Source organism: Saccopteryx bilineata, chromosome 6 (assembly GCF_036850765.1).
Source record: "Saccopteryx bilineata isolate mSacBil1 chromosome 6, mSacBil1_pri_phased_curated, whole genome shotgun sequence".
Taxonomy (NCBI): domain Eukaryota; kingdom Metazoa; phylum Chordata; class Mammalia; order Chiroptera; family Emballonuridae; genus Saccopteryx; species Saccopteryx bilineata.
The window spans coordinates 100550006-100565200 of record NC_089495.1 but is presented as its reverse complement, the minus strand read 5'-3'; the positions used below and the strand labels follow the sequence as shown (position 1 = coordinate 100565200).

Genomic DNA, 15195 nt, shown 5'->3' with positions numbered 1-15195 from the left:
AGCAAGGGATTACTGGCTCAGCTGGAGACCTCCAGTCAAGGCACATATAAGAAAGCAATCAGTGAGCAACTAAAGTGATGCAATGAAGAATTGATGCTTCTCATCTCTTGCTTCCTGTCTTATCTGTCTCTCTCACTCTCTTTTTTTTTTTAAAGGTTACCATCTTGTTATCTAGTGCAGTTGACACCATCCAAGGTCCTTGTGAGAGGTCAAGAGGCATGTCATTCCCACTAGAATATTATCTGAATGGTACTATACTGAAAGAAATAATAGGAAAAAAAGAAAGCTTCCAAAGTACAGACTCCAGTTTAAATTTTATTTGCATACAAAAATATAATATAATGAGAAAAGCATATCACTGTTTCCAACTATATATAATTACAAATATTTTCATAAAAGCACTTTAAATTACAGGAAGGCTATGTTTTAAGAGAACATACAATATTAGCATGAGTGGTTTGTTCTAATACGCTGCAAGCAGGTAAACAAAGTTGGTGTCACTATCAAAATTGTGCAGAGACGAGGCCAAAGGCTGGTTTTAGGAGCAGCCTGAGAATGGTCTGGTGGTGGGTGCAAGCCCCTCTCTGGTTCCTCTGGCAGCGAATTCTGTGGCTGATTTTACCAGGTCCTCGGAACTTTCTGAAACTTCTTTATGATGCAAGGACCCAGAGCTTCTCCTGTTCTCACATACCTGCAAATAGGACAGATAAGGTTACCAACTCACAAAAGTGTACAATTCATATACTTAACCACTATCTCAGACATGCATCAAAGCAACAAACTTAATGGCAGGCTTCCCACATAATGGGTGTCTGATGAACTGGTACGACTAGTCAGCCGGCTGCAACTTCCATGAAGTAGACAGCCTTGCTACATGGGACTGATACAAACTGAGCTGCAATTACAAAAATCTCTGTCCTAACAGGCCTTGGTCTTCTGATGTAAGAGGGTACAGTGTGTAAGAAAATGGGCAATCAAGTCTGCAGCTAGAGAACACACAGGACTTCCCACTTCATATTAAGGTCTGTCTGAAACAGTGTTAAGAACAGAGTTATTTTTGAATCACCAGCTTTGGATCCAATTTTTAAGACTTTACCCAGCTGTTTAAGCACAGCACAGCATCAAATACTTCCTATGGGAATCAAAGGTGGGATCAATGGTTTCGTTAAAAAAGTAAAGGGCTAGGACAAGATTCTCCGAAGAGTAAAGCTGCTGAAATATTTACTCAAAAGCTTTAGCTGGTCCTTCTGGCTCCTGCAATCTTGTCCTTTTGATCAGAGTGGTCGACTGAGTTTCCCCTCCCTTCTCCTCGACTGCCCCTTGCAGTTATGATCAGGTATCTTCAGTTTCCATCATTTTGGTCACACAAAGTGGGGTATCATTGTTAACCCTTTGAGTACTATGAACGTTCATGTACATCCTGGTGCCTCCTGACCATCCAGAGTACGATCGTACAAAAATTTTTATTTTAAAAATGTGTAAGGCAACATTTAAAAAAAAGGCAAATGTATGTTCCTCTTGTTTTCATAAATTGGTTATCAAACAAACATGATTTTAAGTTAATAAAACTGTAATTGGAACTAATTTTATTTTTTGAAAAAACTCACGCCCAGGGGTCAGCAAGCATGAAAAAAAAAACACTATTCCAAGGGTTAACGGAAAAATGGGAAATAAGGTATTACATACTTAACATGAGTTTTTTAGTAATTGGCATGGATCTTTGGTTACAGGGTCTCGCCAAGCCAACTCTGTCTTTTAGGGTCCGTCTGGCATTCAGACCTCACCACACCCCTGGATCTAACCTGGGAAGGTTTCCCTGACCTGTAGGATGGAATCCTCTGCTTGTCAGCATAATGCGTGCATAGCCTATCAGCTCATTTCTTCTCTGAAAAGCTTGGCAGGCCATCGTGATGGTGAAGCTCCAATCCTGCTCTAACGAATATACTACTTTGCTCTCCATTTCTCAAACAAAATGCCATTGGTTGCTGGTGGCCTGTTCTCGCTGTCTGAAAATAACACACTCTACTTTAAGGCAAGTTGATTCTCCCAATTTCTTTCTGAGCCCCTAGGGTCCTGTTTGGGAACCTAAAGAGGCCATTTGGTGTAACTTCCTGCCCCCAGGCTAGCTGGTAAACATTATAGCACTTTATCAGAGGTGTTTTAGTTAGTTAGTTTTCTGTTTGATTTTTTTTAATAACAAGCGTGTACTTACTTGCTAATGTTCTGTCAAGATCAGCAATAAAGTCTTCTAGCTCTTTCGTGTCTCCAAGTTTGGCTGAAAAACAACAGGTGGAGTTCAGTTTCCCCATAGAGAGACAGCTGCGGACTCCATGTTTCCCACAATTACAAGACCCTATTTTACATCTACTTTCAGAGATGTTGGTAAAGATGTGTTGGTCAAATATGTTTGTAAATATGATATATATGTTTGTTCACTTAGCAGGGGTCCCCAAACTTTGCATTGGGTGTGGGGGACAGGCTGTACGCTGGCCAGGTCCTTAGAGTTTTAAGACTAAGCCTTTGCCATCCTTTTAATATTAAGATCTTTTCGACATCCTTCTAATACTAAGATTTTCTCAACACTAAGCTTTTCCTCACACCCTTGACTGTTGCATGATGGGGGGTAGTGTACTCTTATGAGGAATCCCATTTATGCCTCAGATAAGTGGCTTTGTATCAGATACTTCCTTATTTGTATATTGGCTTAAAGGCTTTAATTTCTGCACTATAAGATGAGGCAGACCGGGGGGGCTCTCTTGCTCAGGTTCTGCCATCAGCATTGCAGAGGAGAGGCAGCCAAGATGATGGAGTGATGAAGGAGAAGCCAGTTTGTGCAGAGAGAAGGAGATGGAGAACAGAGATGATTATGGCTCGTGGGGCCTTTGATTCTAGTAATACTCGAATGAGTCAGTGGCTTTGAGAGCCCTGAATGGAAAGGGAAGTGTTTTCCCACTGTGTGTATTTCTTGCCCACTGGGTGCCAGCTAGGATTAAAGCTAAGGGCCCACCAGTTCTTGGCTCTGTTGTTTCATTACCGTCTATCTGAATCAAATGCGAACCTGCACAGGCCAGGCAGCTATGATGGTGGCCGTGGGTACTGGCTTTACAAGAGGGTCTTATACCAACTCCAACTATCTGTTCCAAAGTTCACTTACAGTCAACTCAGAAACTTACTCTGAAGAGTAGCCTAAATGCTTCTCTCCTCCCCCTCCCCCACCCCAGCCACCTGGAAGAAGAACCTCGTTTCATGGCCTTAAAAATTTGGGTGGGAGGAATGGGAGGGTGTGAGGAACAAGGAAGAAAGAGAAAAGGTTTTGATTATTTGATTGTGTAGGATTTTAGTTATCAGTCAAAAATATTTGGTAAGCATGGCCTCCTGTAGAGTGGACACCCAGATCTGTTCATTCCTGCTGCACTCCTCTCTCTCTGACACTTTCCTGTCTGTTCTGTCACCTTCGGCCCTCAGAATCTCTCCAGTATGAAGTGAATGAGAAGCCACTGGTCCTTGTCAAAGTGGCACAGGGATGGAGACATGAGGCTTCTCTCCTCCCGTCCAGGTGCCAGCAGGAGGTAACGGGTCCTTCTCCTGAGTCTGTTCCCTCTGCGTCCTGAGAGACACACTTTTTTTCCTGTAGACCTTACTGTTTTCTGTGGTGTTCATCATTCCTGCCTTCTCTGAAGTGTGTTATTGGATATTTGTATTAATTAACTCCAGCTGGCTACAAACGGCTCATTGTTCTTGGCTTTTAAAGTCAATTTGCCAGTAGGGCTTTGTTCCCCTCTTTAATTCCTACCTCTTGAGGATCAGGTAACAGATCTGGGCATGTTTTAAGCCACTTTCTAGACTGCTCTGTCTCTCTGAATTCAACAGATCCGTTACAGACGGAGGGCTGGACAATGGCAAAGTCCCTAGCGGCTGCTAACATTGCTGTGCTGACAGAATTTTAAAATGTTTCTTTTGAAAAAGAGGAAAATTCTGCCTTAATGCCACAGTGAGAAAAGTGATGGAATCTTCATATTTCTTTTCAACTATGTTCCATTTTTATTGCATTCTGCAACTATTTTCAGCAAGTATAATGTTTCTTAAAGAAAAAAAAATCCTTGTTTTCAAAAGGGCCCTTGTTCTCTATAATAGAACATTCAGCTCTTGAGCTGGGGACATTTTACTAGTTCCAAAAAATAAGAAACTGCTCATGCATCTTTAAAAACTTTTAGGTCTATTAATGTCACAGCAGAGACAGGCTGGAACTGCTCTTTGGAATTGTGTTAGATCACCGCTTATCTCATTACTGATGACCCTATTTAATTGCTAAATTGGTCATCTGAAATCATTGGTTAAATATACTGCTCACAAAAATTAGGGGATATTTCAAAATGAATGTGAAGCGATAAAATACCCCCTAATTTTTGTGAGCAGTGTAGTAAATGCAATAAAAAGAATCCTACTTTTTGCAAAGCCTATCTTCTGAGTTTTAAATTCTAGAACAGCCCTGGCCAGTTGGCTCAGTGGTAGACAGTCAGCCCAACGTGTGGATGTCCCGGGTTTGATTCCTGATCAGGGCACACAGGAAAAGCACCCATCTGATTCTCCACCCATCCTCCTCCCCCTTTCCCTTCTCTCTCTTTCTCTCTCTCTTTCTTCTCCTCCCACAGCCATGGCTCAATTGGCGGGTGCTGAGGATACTCTGTGGAGCCTCCACCTCAGGTGCTAAAAATAGGTCAGTTGTGAGCATGGCTTCAGATCAGCAGAGCATCAGCTCCAGACAGGGTTTACCAGGTAGATCCTGGTCAGAGCACAGGTGGGAGTCTGTCTCTCTATCTCCCCTCCTCTCACATGAAAAAGAAGGGGAAAAAATTCTAGAATCAGTCATTTAGGGAGAGCACTGTCCACTGCACAGTCCTGAGGACACCACACAAGAGGAAGCAGAGTCTAGAATCTACAAGCTTTCTTTCTCCCTATGAATTTGGTTTTTTGCCCCATACCCTCACCATATATCTGATTTCATTTTCACACAGATCAAAATCCTGAAAAATAACAAATTCCACTTCACACTGTACTGTACTAAGATATTCATCATTCATTTGTTTTGAATTTGGGAAAGACTGCTTAAGAATCAGGGGGAAGAGAGAAGAGACCAAGAAGTGGACGAAAATATAGAAGCAAAGAAACTCCGCTCCCACCAATGAACTCACCTTTCCGAGCAGTGACAGCAGGAGAGAGCAGAGCCGGGGTGGCGTCTGTTGGAGAATTCAGTTTTTCATCACTGAAGCTGAAGCTGTTCCTATAAAGTGAATCTGCGCCTTTCAAGAAAGAAAACATAACTCATTAGGAATGGTTTTCAGTCTATATAGTCTGTTGTTACCCAACATCTTATCTCCAAAAGGAGCAAAAGATATAAATATCTAGTAAAGAAAACAGGTTGATTTCCAAATTTTGTATTTATGCCCTAAAGTGATTTGAGGCAGGAGAGTGTGCCTATGTACGTGTGTGTGTGTGTGTGTGTGTCCAATCATACACACCAAAGGCTCTTGCTTCCCTGAAAAAGGCAGGATGTGATGGAGTCATCACGAACCAGACTGGCCTCCTCTGCAACACAGGAGCCCGTTCACTGTCCAGGTGCCTGTCGGATGCCAGGGTGCTTCGGGATCTTAGACATAAGGGATCATCTCTCCTAAAAAATATCCTTTCTACCCTATGGGTCCCCTAAAATGTAAACCCAATGTTGGATCCCATGACTTGATAATCTTCCTTGCCTATTCAAGAGAGAATCTTTGTCATGGTTTTACTGAGAACCTACACTCTAAGGATAAGCTAGAGGGTCAAAAACAGAGATCTCTCCTCCTATAGCTTGTCTGTTACAGACACTTCAAGTGACTTCACGGCCCCCTCTGTTGTCAAACCCCCAAAGACCAAAGCGACAGCAAGGTGAAGTCCCAGAAGCGGGGCCACCCTGGGAGTGAAGGAAACCACTCAGCTACTAAATAAGTATGTGGGTGCCCTTGAGCAAGACAGCATCTCCATGCCTCAGCTTACCCATCAATAAAATGGGAAGGTAGACTAAATAATCCTCCCAGTCCTTTCCAGCTCTGAAATTCTGAGAACCTGTTTCTCTCAGTCCTGCCAGAGGAGAGGAAACCAGCCCCCCACCAGCCAGCCAGGCGGCTGTACACAGAAAGGAGCTGCTGGCGGAGCTGCACCAACTCGGAGGTTGAAAGGCAGAGCAGACAGCGGAAGCAGGATGTGGCCACTGAGATCACAAGGGAACAGTCTTCCTGGTTAAAACAAAACACAAAGCCAGCCACGGCTGCAGCACAGATGAGCTCTGGAAAGGCTCTCCAGGTGAGAGGGGGAAGCGGAACCATGAGGGCCTGGCCAGCCCCCACATCTCCATGACAACAGCTCACCTAATCCAGTTACCTGCAGGGCAGGAGGAGGCAAGAGCATCCATCTTTGGTCCCCTTAACTCAAAGTGAACATGGCTAAGTTACAAGAGACATGCCCAGAATAAAAAGGCTTTTCAAAAGCAGAGGTTTCGGGCCCTGGCCGGTTGGCTCAGCGGTAGAGCGTCGGCCTAGCGTGCGGAGGACCCGGGTTCGATTCCCGGCCAGGGCACATAGGAGAAGCGCCCATTTGCTTCTCCACCCCTCCGCCGCGCCTTCCTCTCTGTCTCTCTCTTCCCCTTCCCGCAGCCAAGGCTCCATTGGAGCAAAAGATGGCCCGGGCGCTGGGGATGGCTCCTTGGCCTCTGCCCCAGGCGCTAGAGTGGCTCTGGTCGCAACATGGCGACGCCCAGGATGGGCAGAGCATTGCCCCCTGGTGGGCAGAGCATCGCCCCATGGTGGGCGTGCCGGGTGGATCCCGGTCGGGCGCATGCGGGAGTCTGTCTGACTGTCTCTCCCTGTTTCCAGCTTCAGAAAAATGAAAAAAAAAAAAAAAAAAAAAGGCAGAGGTTTCTGGTCCCAAGAGAATTTATCATCATCCTAGAAGGATGCTATCCACGCTCAGGCACCTCACCTGGCCCCATTCCTTCCACCCTCTCCTGCCAGGTGGCCCCGCACCGTCCAGTATTCCTGGCCAGCGCATCCATCTTGTCCACTTCTGCAGACAGGCCTACCCTCACCATCTTTTCACCTTTCAAAGGTCCAGCTCATGTCACTTAAAAGGACTACGTCATTTTTCAGGGCTTTGATGATGAACACCTACTGAGATTGAGAACACTGGACCTCTCACATTTTCCCAAAAATATATTCTTTGAACTATGGAATCAACTAAGTTTGGGAAACACTGAGCAGGCTTGGAGATTCCTATTGTGTATTTCCACTTTCACATTCCTGAGAAGTCCTGTGATAAAGAAAGTCCTATTTCCCAAGTTTACTTGATCATGGGACACTTTTTTGTGGCCTTCCTGTTAATATTTCTGAGGACCCTTGTACTCGGTAGAGCTCCACTTGGGAAGCTCCTTCTGTTTGCTGCATCAGCTGAGCCCACCGCTAGAGCAGTCTGAGTTTTCTCAAGTGAAAGCCTTCCCCCTACACACAGGAAAGTGGTTTTGTCCCCTGCAAACCTACTGTGGAGTGTACTTGTCATCATGCAATAGTCAGGAGAATTGCCACAAAATTGTAAAGGAAAGATGAGGCAAGATGTTGGGGCAGGAAAACCACAAGGGATCTTGAGGAGGCAGGCCCCATGTCCAGACTCCTGAGCTAGAAGGGAGCATCATGGTACATTGTCTTTGGCTCTGAAGGATGCCTGAGAGCTTCACCTGGTCCCTGACCCAGTGTCCCAAACCCAGACCCTCACTGGCCCAGACCTCAGGGGCCACGCCTCTGTTCTCTATCTCCTAGGGACAGCTGGCCCTGAAGAACCAGTTTCTCCACCACACCCTATTCCACCCCACCCTGCCCCACAGGCCTTGCCCTGACTGTGGGCTTTGCCTCTATTCTACTTCAACTCTCCAATGACGTTCCATCCACACATACTCTTTGGAACACACACACACACACACACACACACACACTAGCTCACATTCTGATACACCATGATGTTTCTCTCTTTCCATGAGTTCCTGTGCACAATCCGGACCAAACTTGACGCCAGGCTCCAAAATGTTCGACTAGCAAAAGGAAATGAAGCCAAGCATCCTTGAACCAGGATTGCCCACGGTTTGGCTTCACCCTGCAGTGATAGTCTACAAATGTCATTCATGGAAAAGGTGAACAAGACAACCTCAAGAGCCCCAAAGATATAGTGGGCCCAGCAGAAGCCGCCACAGCAAGGACGTGGGGAATAATAAGAGGCCATGTGAAAGCCGGTGACCTTGTGCAACTCACTTCACCTCTGAGCCTTAGTTTCTTCTTTGCAAAAGGGGCATAATAATTTAGGTGCTCCATATACGATATCTGTGGTTTTCATGATTTTATTCTAAAGTTCCTGGAAAAATGGAAGATAGAACACCCAGGAGATGAAAGGTTACCAAGAGAATAATAAGAATCAAGATTCTGAATCCAGGTTTCCTCTTCTTCTTCAGACAGTAGCCAAATTCTTAATGTAAGTTTATTTTCAGAGGTGCTTGAGAAAAAAACCTCCCAAGAACAAACCACCTACACAGAAGTACATCAAACTCTAGACCTCTTTCTACCCTTTATCCAATAAAACTTCATAGTACAGGCTTTTATTAAACACCTGGAATGAACAACTAGGCATTGTGGTAAATCAAAAAGTGAGCAAAGCCTGACTTCTAGTTCTTTTCACTCCTCTAGAAACTCTATTCCTTGCAAAATAAGTCAGTTAATCTAATAAAATGATAGCAATGTGTCACTGGCTGATAGTATATTAATGTAACATTGCTCCACCCAGATATCAGGTGCTATTAATAGGGGCTTGAGGGGCACATAAGAGTGATGATTTGGGGAACCTTGGCAGGTGGCAAGACTAGATATTTTAAGGCCTTACACCTACTTTAATCAGCTCTAAAGCTCATCTCACAAGCAACTCAAAGCCCCATTCAAACGTCCTTGGCAAGTCAACTTAGTGTGCTGAAGCCAGGAACCTCAAATTCAGGGACCAAGTTTTCTAAGACAACGTCAAAAGAAATGTAAGCATATTAAATATACAAACATCTAATTTAGGAGCACCAACAGAGCTTGGGAAACTCAGCTGCAAAAACAGAGGCTTGTTTAAAAGGTAGGTGTGTTTTTTCAGTTTAGGGGTGGGGAGAAAGGTAATTTCGGGTTAGCACCAACATTTGCTTGTCCAGAGGGAAGTAAAACCATGACTGAACCTTGCCCAGAGCTCCTGCAAATATAGAACAATCCCACACATTTCAAGCCAGCAAACTATAGTAATTAACTGAGAAAAGGAAAGCCTTGGACCTGTTTCCCTTTTGCCGCGGGGACTGGGGGTGGTGAGTCTCCTCCTCAAACATCGGAATTCTGACAGCCTCACTGAAAGTGGGATAGAGTAAGAGAAAGCCCCTTCCTCAGTTTCACCACTGTTGTCTCAGCTTCCTTTCTGGGACTGCTTAGTCCCTCTAGACACCTCAGAGGGAGACCAGTTACCCACCGGCCATTTCTATTGTAATAACAATAGTAGGGCAGCTTATGAACTCCTAACTCCTCATTCTCTCACAGTTTGAACAAGTTCAGGTTCTAGTCTCAGTGGCTTTTATGCCTGATCATTTGATATGCTACTTATCATGCTGGCATCCAGGGTCCAAAATGTCCCCTCTCCCAGGGTCAAGCTGGACTAGTCTAGGCAAAGAGATACAGACACTCCAGGTCTTGTACATGCTAAGGACACCAATTGCTTGTCCCTTAAAATAGTTCTACAATATCATAACAACCCTAGCATGCATAGTAGACTTCAGACCTTAAACACATTTGAGAAGTCATGATGTGCATTTACAGTTTTGAAAATATTGAGAAAACAATATAGTTTTAAAAATAAGCTTAAACGAAGGATGTTTACACTTCCTAAAGCATCTCTGAGAATCATAGTTGAACCACACTGCTCTTTTATTACTGAAGTTAAAATTACTCCCACTATGATGCCCAAGGTCACCTGCTGGAACCCAAGTAGGGCAAAGAAACAAGCCTATTTTGATCACCCCCATTTGAATGCCATCCTTAATGCAAAGTTATCTCGCAATTATTATTTTGGTCCTCTTCACATTTTAGGACTCCCTAAGTGGGAATAGAAAGAAATACTGTATTTCCTCATTAAATATCCGTTCTTCTCTCCTACCTAAGTAACTTGCTTCTTTGGGGGAAGAAGAAATGCTTATTTGTCTCCTTGGGATGCAAGTAATTTAATTATTTAATGAGAAATAGAAAGGTTCTTTAAAAAAATATATATAGCGGGAACATCTTCAGAGCAATACCAGTACGTCTGTCAAAGTCAAGTGAAAACCAAGGTAACCTTGCTTTAGAGTTTCATATGTTAATGTTGTCATGCAAGATACTGGCTTAAATGTATATGTGATCTATGTGATACAGCATGATCTATGCATTGTTTCCTTGAAAGCATTTTTTCTTAATCATGAGCTTATGCATATTTCTAATTGCACTATTAAATAGCTTCTATGTAATTTCACAGCTAGAGAGACTGAAACCCACTCATGGCCCAGGGCCCTGACAGCATTTAGCCTGGGCTCCACTGCCCCAGCCAAATGACTACTACTTGAAAGATACACCTTCAAACACAACCACCATTGCTAAACAGGCAGGTGATCTGGGTCCAATGGGTCTTCAATTCTATTCCTGAGGATTTAGCTCCCATTCCAGCCAACCATCCACCATGACACAGCAAGGCCTGAGGGAGAGAGCCCAGGTGGTTCTGCTAGTTTATCAGGAAAATTCAAATAGCAATGTCTACCTTATAGAACTGTGGTAGTGACCATATGCAATAATACATTTAAAGCACAGCAAAGAGATCACTATTGGAGGAGCAAATGAATAATCATGGTAATCATAGGAAGGGCTTGGCAAAAGGGGCCCTCTCTTACCATCACTATCTCAGTGCATCTCCTTTTTGGTGGACTAAATTCAGTAGGCTCTGTCTCTCTCAGACATTCTCTTCCACAGAAAAGCATCAAACAGACAAATGAGTATAACAAATGTCCGTGATCAACTCTTGGTGGCAATTGCTTCCTTAAGAAATTACTATTAAGCCTGACCAGGCGGTGGCGCAGTGGATAGAGCGTTGGACTGGGATGTGGAAGGACCCAGGTCGCCAGCTTGAGTGCGGGCTCATCTGGCTTGAGCAAAAGCTCACCAGCTTGGACCCAGGGTCGCTGGCTCCAGCAAGGGGTTACTCAGTCTGCTGAAGGCCCACGGTCAAGGCACATATGAGAAAGCAATCAATGAACAACTAAGAAGTCGCAACGTGCAACAAAAAACTAATGATTAATGCTTCTCATCTGTCTTCATTCCAGTCTGTCTGTCCCTGTCTATCCCTCTGACTCTCTCTCTCTGTCTCTGTAAAAAAAAGAAATTACTATTAAGATACATATTGTTTCTGCCAAGACTATTTCTAAGCAGTCTTGCGGGGGACAAACTACACATCTGTCAAAAAGACTAATGTCATTGGATCCTTCCTTATACCTTCTCCATTACTTCTCTAAACACCAAACTAAGGGTTACTTTAACAGTTAATGACAAAAGCAGAAGGCAAAATATACACACATACCCTAAGGACAACTACATATTATTCCAAATTTCCCCCCCAAAACCATTCAGAATGTGTTTCAAGTGCCTTCTCTTTGAGGCCCCTGGAAACAGATCCCAGATCTGAAATCCTACCCAGAGGGAGCTGCAGTCGCCCATGAATGGGCGAGCTCAGGCAGCCTTCCAGCCAAATGCAGCTGTGGTTTAGAAAGGAGCTGTTCTTCGCAATGGAGCAGCACTGGACAGGCCGCCCCAGCTTTTTTCCTGTGGAGGAGAGAATTTGTCCCCAATGAATAATTTGCTCCATGCCTCAGTAGAAGGAGACATATTTCAGTTTGGCCACGGATATTGTGACAAATTTCAAAAGTCTTTAGACTTCCCTTTGAAATTAAAAATAAGCAGTCTGGTCATTAGCTATCAAGTTCAAAAATACAAAACAGAAAATTAACAGCACACTACTGCCTTCCCTTTCACCTCAAAGCTGCAATTAGATCTAACCCTTGGGAAAGGATGCCAAAAAAATGTCAGCTAGAACTCAGGTTTCTGAGTCAAACCCAGAAGGGTGGTGAGTGCCCTTTATCCTTTTTCAGGACAGCTCATGTTTAACTCTAGGACTGAGTCTTTGCCCTGTAACAAGGAAGAACTTCAGATTGCCAAAGAAGAGAATTACAAGGAAAGGTCATTGCTTCTGCTTCCAGAGCTGAGGGCAGCAAAAGGAGTGACATTGATGCTTGTATCCGTCTAGGGAGCATAGTCTCAAGGATAACCTAGAATTGTTTCAAGTTCACATTGAAAAACAATAAGTAACCCAGAATTTGAAACCAACAATCACATAATACTGAAAAGTGACCAGATTTGCTGTTTGACACCTAAACAGCTATCCATTGTCCTTACAGGTATTGGAGTTCCTGGAGAAAGCTGGCTCTCTCCTAAGGTTGTTTAGGACAGAGAGACCCTGGAAGTCACTAGGAAGCATCTCTCTGCCCCTCTGCTCCCTGGCTCCCCATCCAGTCTGTGTGGGCATTCAAAGCCCGCTCTCTCCCCCCCCCCCCATGAACCTGCCTAAAAAAGGGGACACTGGAGCTCAGCACTGCCAGGGATCCTTTCAAATCTCTATGTAATAAAGCAGCAAGTCTAGCAATTCAGGGCCAAAAGAAAAGAGCACGAAGTTATTTCAAAAATCCCAAGAACCTTTCCTGGTTTCACAAATGTGTCAGTGTTGTGCCTTCCCATGTCCCCTCCCACCTCCATTCCTGTGGCACTTGCTCCACATCTTCTGAAAAGTGACCGCGGAGAGGGGAGAGACATGAGAATGGAGGAGAGGAGCGGGAACTGTGGCAAGGCTGGAGTCCCAGGAGTCCTGTCTGGCTGAGGTGAGAAAAGCTGCTTAAACCTGCCTGCCCCGTGACACCCGCAGGCGGCAGGTAGACCAGCTAGTTAAGAGCCTTCCCACGGCTGTCCCCGGTTTCTTGCCTCTGCTGGACTTCCCGCCCTGGTGACCCAACTTTCCCAGCGTCCTCGAGACTGCCCTGAGCTGCAGGGCTTACTTTGCTCGACCCCACCCGAACCTTCACAGATACTCAAACTGGGCCCGGCGCCCAGGGCGCTCGGTAGTGGAGGGGCAAGGGGGTTCCCAGAGCTCGGGGCCCTCCCCGGGGGGGGGGGGCACTCTTACTCTCGGAGTCGCTGAAGCCGCTGCTGTCGCTGACACTGGCGCTGCTCCGCCGCTTCATGCGCTCCAGATGCTCCTCGTAGTGGAAGTGGCGCTCGTGGAACGGCGACGCGAAGTCGGCCAGCACCGCGTCAAACTCGCAGAGCGCGTCCGACAGGTCCCCGGCGGCCGCGGAGTCCAGGGCCGGGGCTGGGGCGGGAAGCGAGGGCTCAGATGATGCGGACCGGGTGGCCACCCCGTCCCGCCTGCTGGGAGCTGCCGCCAGTCCCCAGACTGACTTAACATTCACTGCGCGCTCGCCCAGTGACAGCCACGCGGTCGCCGCCGTTGCTTCTTATCTTTTAATGATCTCAACCACCCTTTGAAGCCCGGCCGGTTATCGCGCCCGTTGTGGAAATAAGGAAACAGCCTTGGCGGGTAAAGCTGCGAGCCAGAGGCCACCTTGCTAATTAATGCACACAGCGGAACTCTCCCACGCGCTGCCGGCTACGTGTCCCCACGCTTGCCCCCCCGGGGGCGTGTGCCCACCCGGTGGCGGTGGGAAAACTGAGTCAGAAGGCGCCCGTTTAGCGTTGGGCTCGGACCCCAGCCCTGCGTGGGGAGGGAAGCTGCACTCGCCAAAGGCAGGCTCCCGCGGTGAGGATGAGCGGAGACAGGGTGTAAGGGACCACCAGGCATCGCCCTTCTCCTCTCCCCACCCCGCCACCTGTCTGCCCAGGGCTTTAAGGGGACCCCCATTTACCTGCGGCCGCCGAGGCTGCGGGGCTACCCTGCGCTGCGGGCGGCTTCATGGGCGGGCTCGGCCCGACGCGCGTGGCACAGGTGTCCCGCGAGGTGCTGGCCCGGGGACCGTGGGATGATGCTCACAATGACACGAGGCTGCCCGGTGTCGCTCTCCCGCCCGCGCTCCGGCTCTGCTGCTCGCCTTCGCCCGGCCGCGCTCCCGCCGCGCCTCTCCCAGGACTGTTTGCTCGCGAGCGCTTCCACCAGCGGCGGCCACCGCAGCCCCGCGGTCTTATAGCCGCCGGCGGGGGCGGGGCGGGCGGGGCGGGGCCGCCGGGTGGGTCCCTGCGCCGCGCGGGGGACGCCCCTGTCCCCAGGCACCGCCCTCGCCACGCGCCCGCCGGGGAACCGCAGTGACTCGGAACGGCCGGAGCCCAGGTTACTGCACCAAATATTTACCCGGCGCTTTCCCCACGCGCCCTGACAACCCGACCCACTAAAGTGTCTTTGGCGTCACCAGAGCCGCAAAGAGCTTACCATTCAGCCGGAGCGCCGCTGCTGCTCGCCGTGTGCCCTGAACCCACCTACTCGAGCCTCATTTTCCTAGTCTGTGAAATGGAAATGCTGAGCCTCCGGGTTTGCTGTAATGAATAAAGTAGCCGAAAGCCGCGGGAGGCCCAGAGAGAGTCTCCCGCGCGGCCCCACCTCACTTCCCCAAGGCACTTCAGGGTTGTGGGTGGAGAGGTGGAAGCAAGAGGGACAGAAATCAGTGGAGCCCACGCGTTTACGAACCTTAATTGCTCCCAGCCCGGAGTGCGGGCCCTGACTGCAGCCCTGGACGTCCCCGCCAGCCCAACTTTATTCGGGAGGAGGCTGTGGTAAAAATGACTGCGTAGGTGCAGAGTACCCGGCGCCTCTCCGAATCCACACTAATGGGCCACCCTGCCCAGCTGCCTGGCGGGAGGCCAGGCGTGGCTGTGAATGACTTCTCTTGTGCTGCCCAAAGCGGTAGCCACTCGTCACAGATGGCTATTTAAATGTGAAGTAATTTAAATAGGATAAAATGAAATTCAGTTTCTCAGTCTCACTAGACACGTATCAAGGGCTTAACAGCCATCATCACTAAAAACTCTGCTG

At 47.2% G+C, this 15195-nt stretch overlaps 1 protein-coding gene across 1 annotated transcript; it reads right to left on the bottom strand.

Moving 5' to 3' along the window:
• Positions 1 to 302: 302 nt before the first annotated feature.
• Positions 303 to 14324, bottom strand: RGCC (regulator of cell cycle). Its single transcript, XM_066237144.1, has 5 exons — positions 14078 to 14324; positions 13339 to 13524; positions 5193 to 5300; positions 2213 to 2275; positions 303 to 691 (listed from the first exon to the last, which is right to left on the bottom strand). The coding sequence occupies exons 1-5, from the start codon at positions 14124 to 14126 to the stop codon at positions 684 to 686; spliced, it is 414 nt and encodes a 137-aa protein (XP_066093241.1). The 5' UTR covers positions 14127 to 14324; the 3' UTR covers positions 303 to 683.
• Positions 14325 to 15195: the final 871 nt, after the last annotated feature.

Excerpts from the sequence above, each read along its gene's own strand:
- RGCC (XM_066237144.1), bottom strand. The coding sequence starts at position 14,126 with ATGAAGCCGCCCGCAGCGCAGGGTAGCCCCGCAGCCTCGGCGGCCGCA. Across the intron at positions 13,525-14,077 it reads CGCAGCCTCGGCGGCCGCAG|CCCCGGCCCTGGACTCCGCG; the intron begins GTAAATGGGGGT and ends TTCCCGCCCCAG. Across the intron at positions 5,301-13,338 it reads CGGCTTCAGCGACTCCGAGA|GCGCAGATTCACTTTATAGG; the intron begins GTAAGAGTGCCC and ends CTTTCTTGAAAG.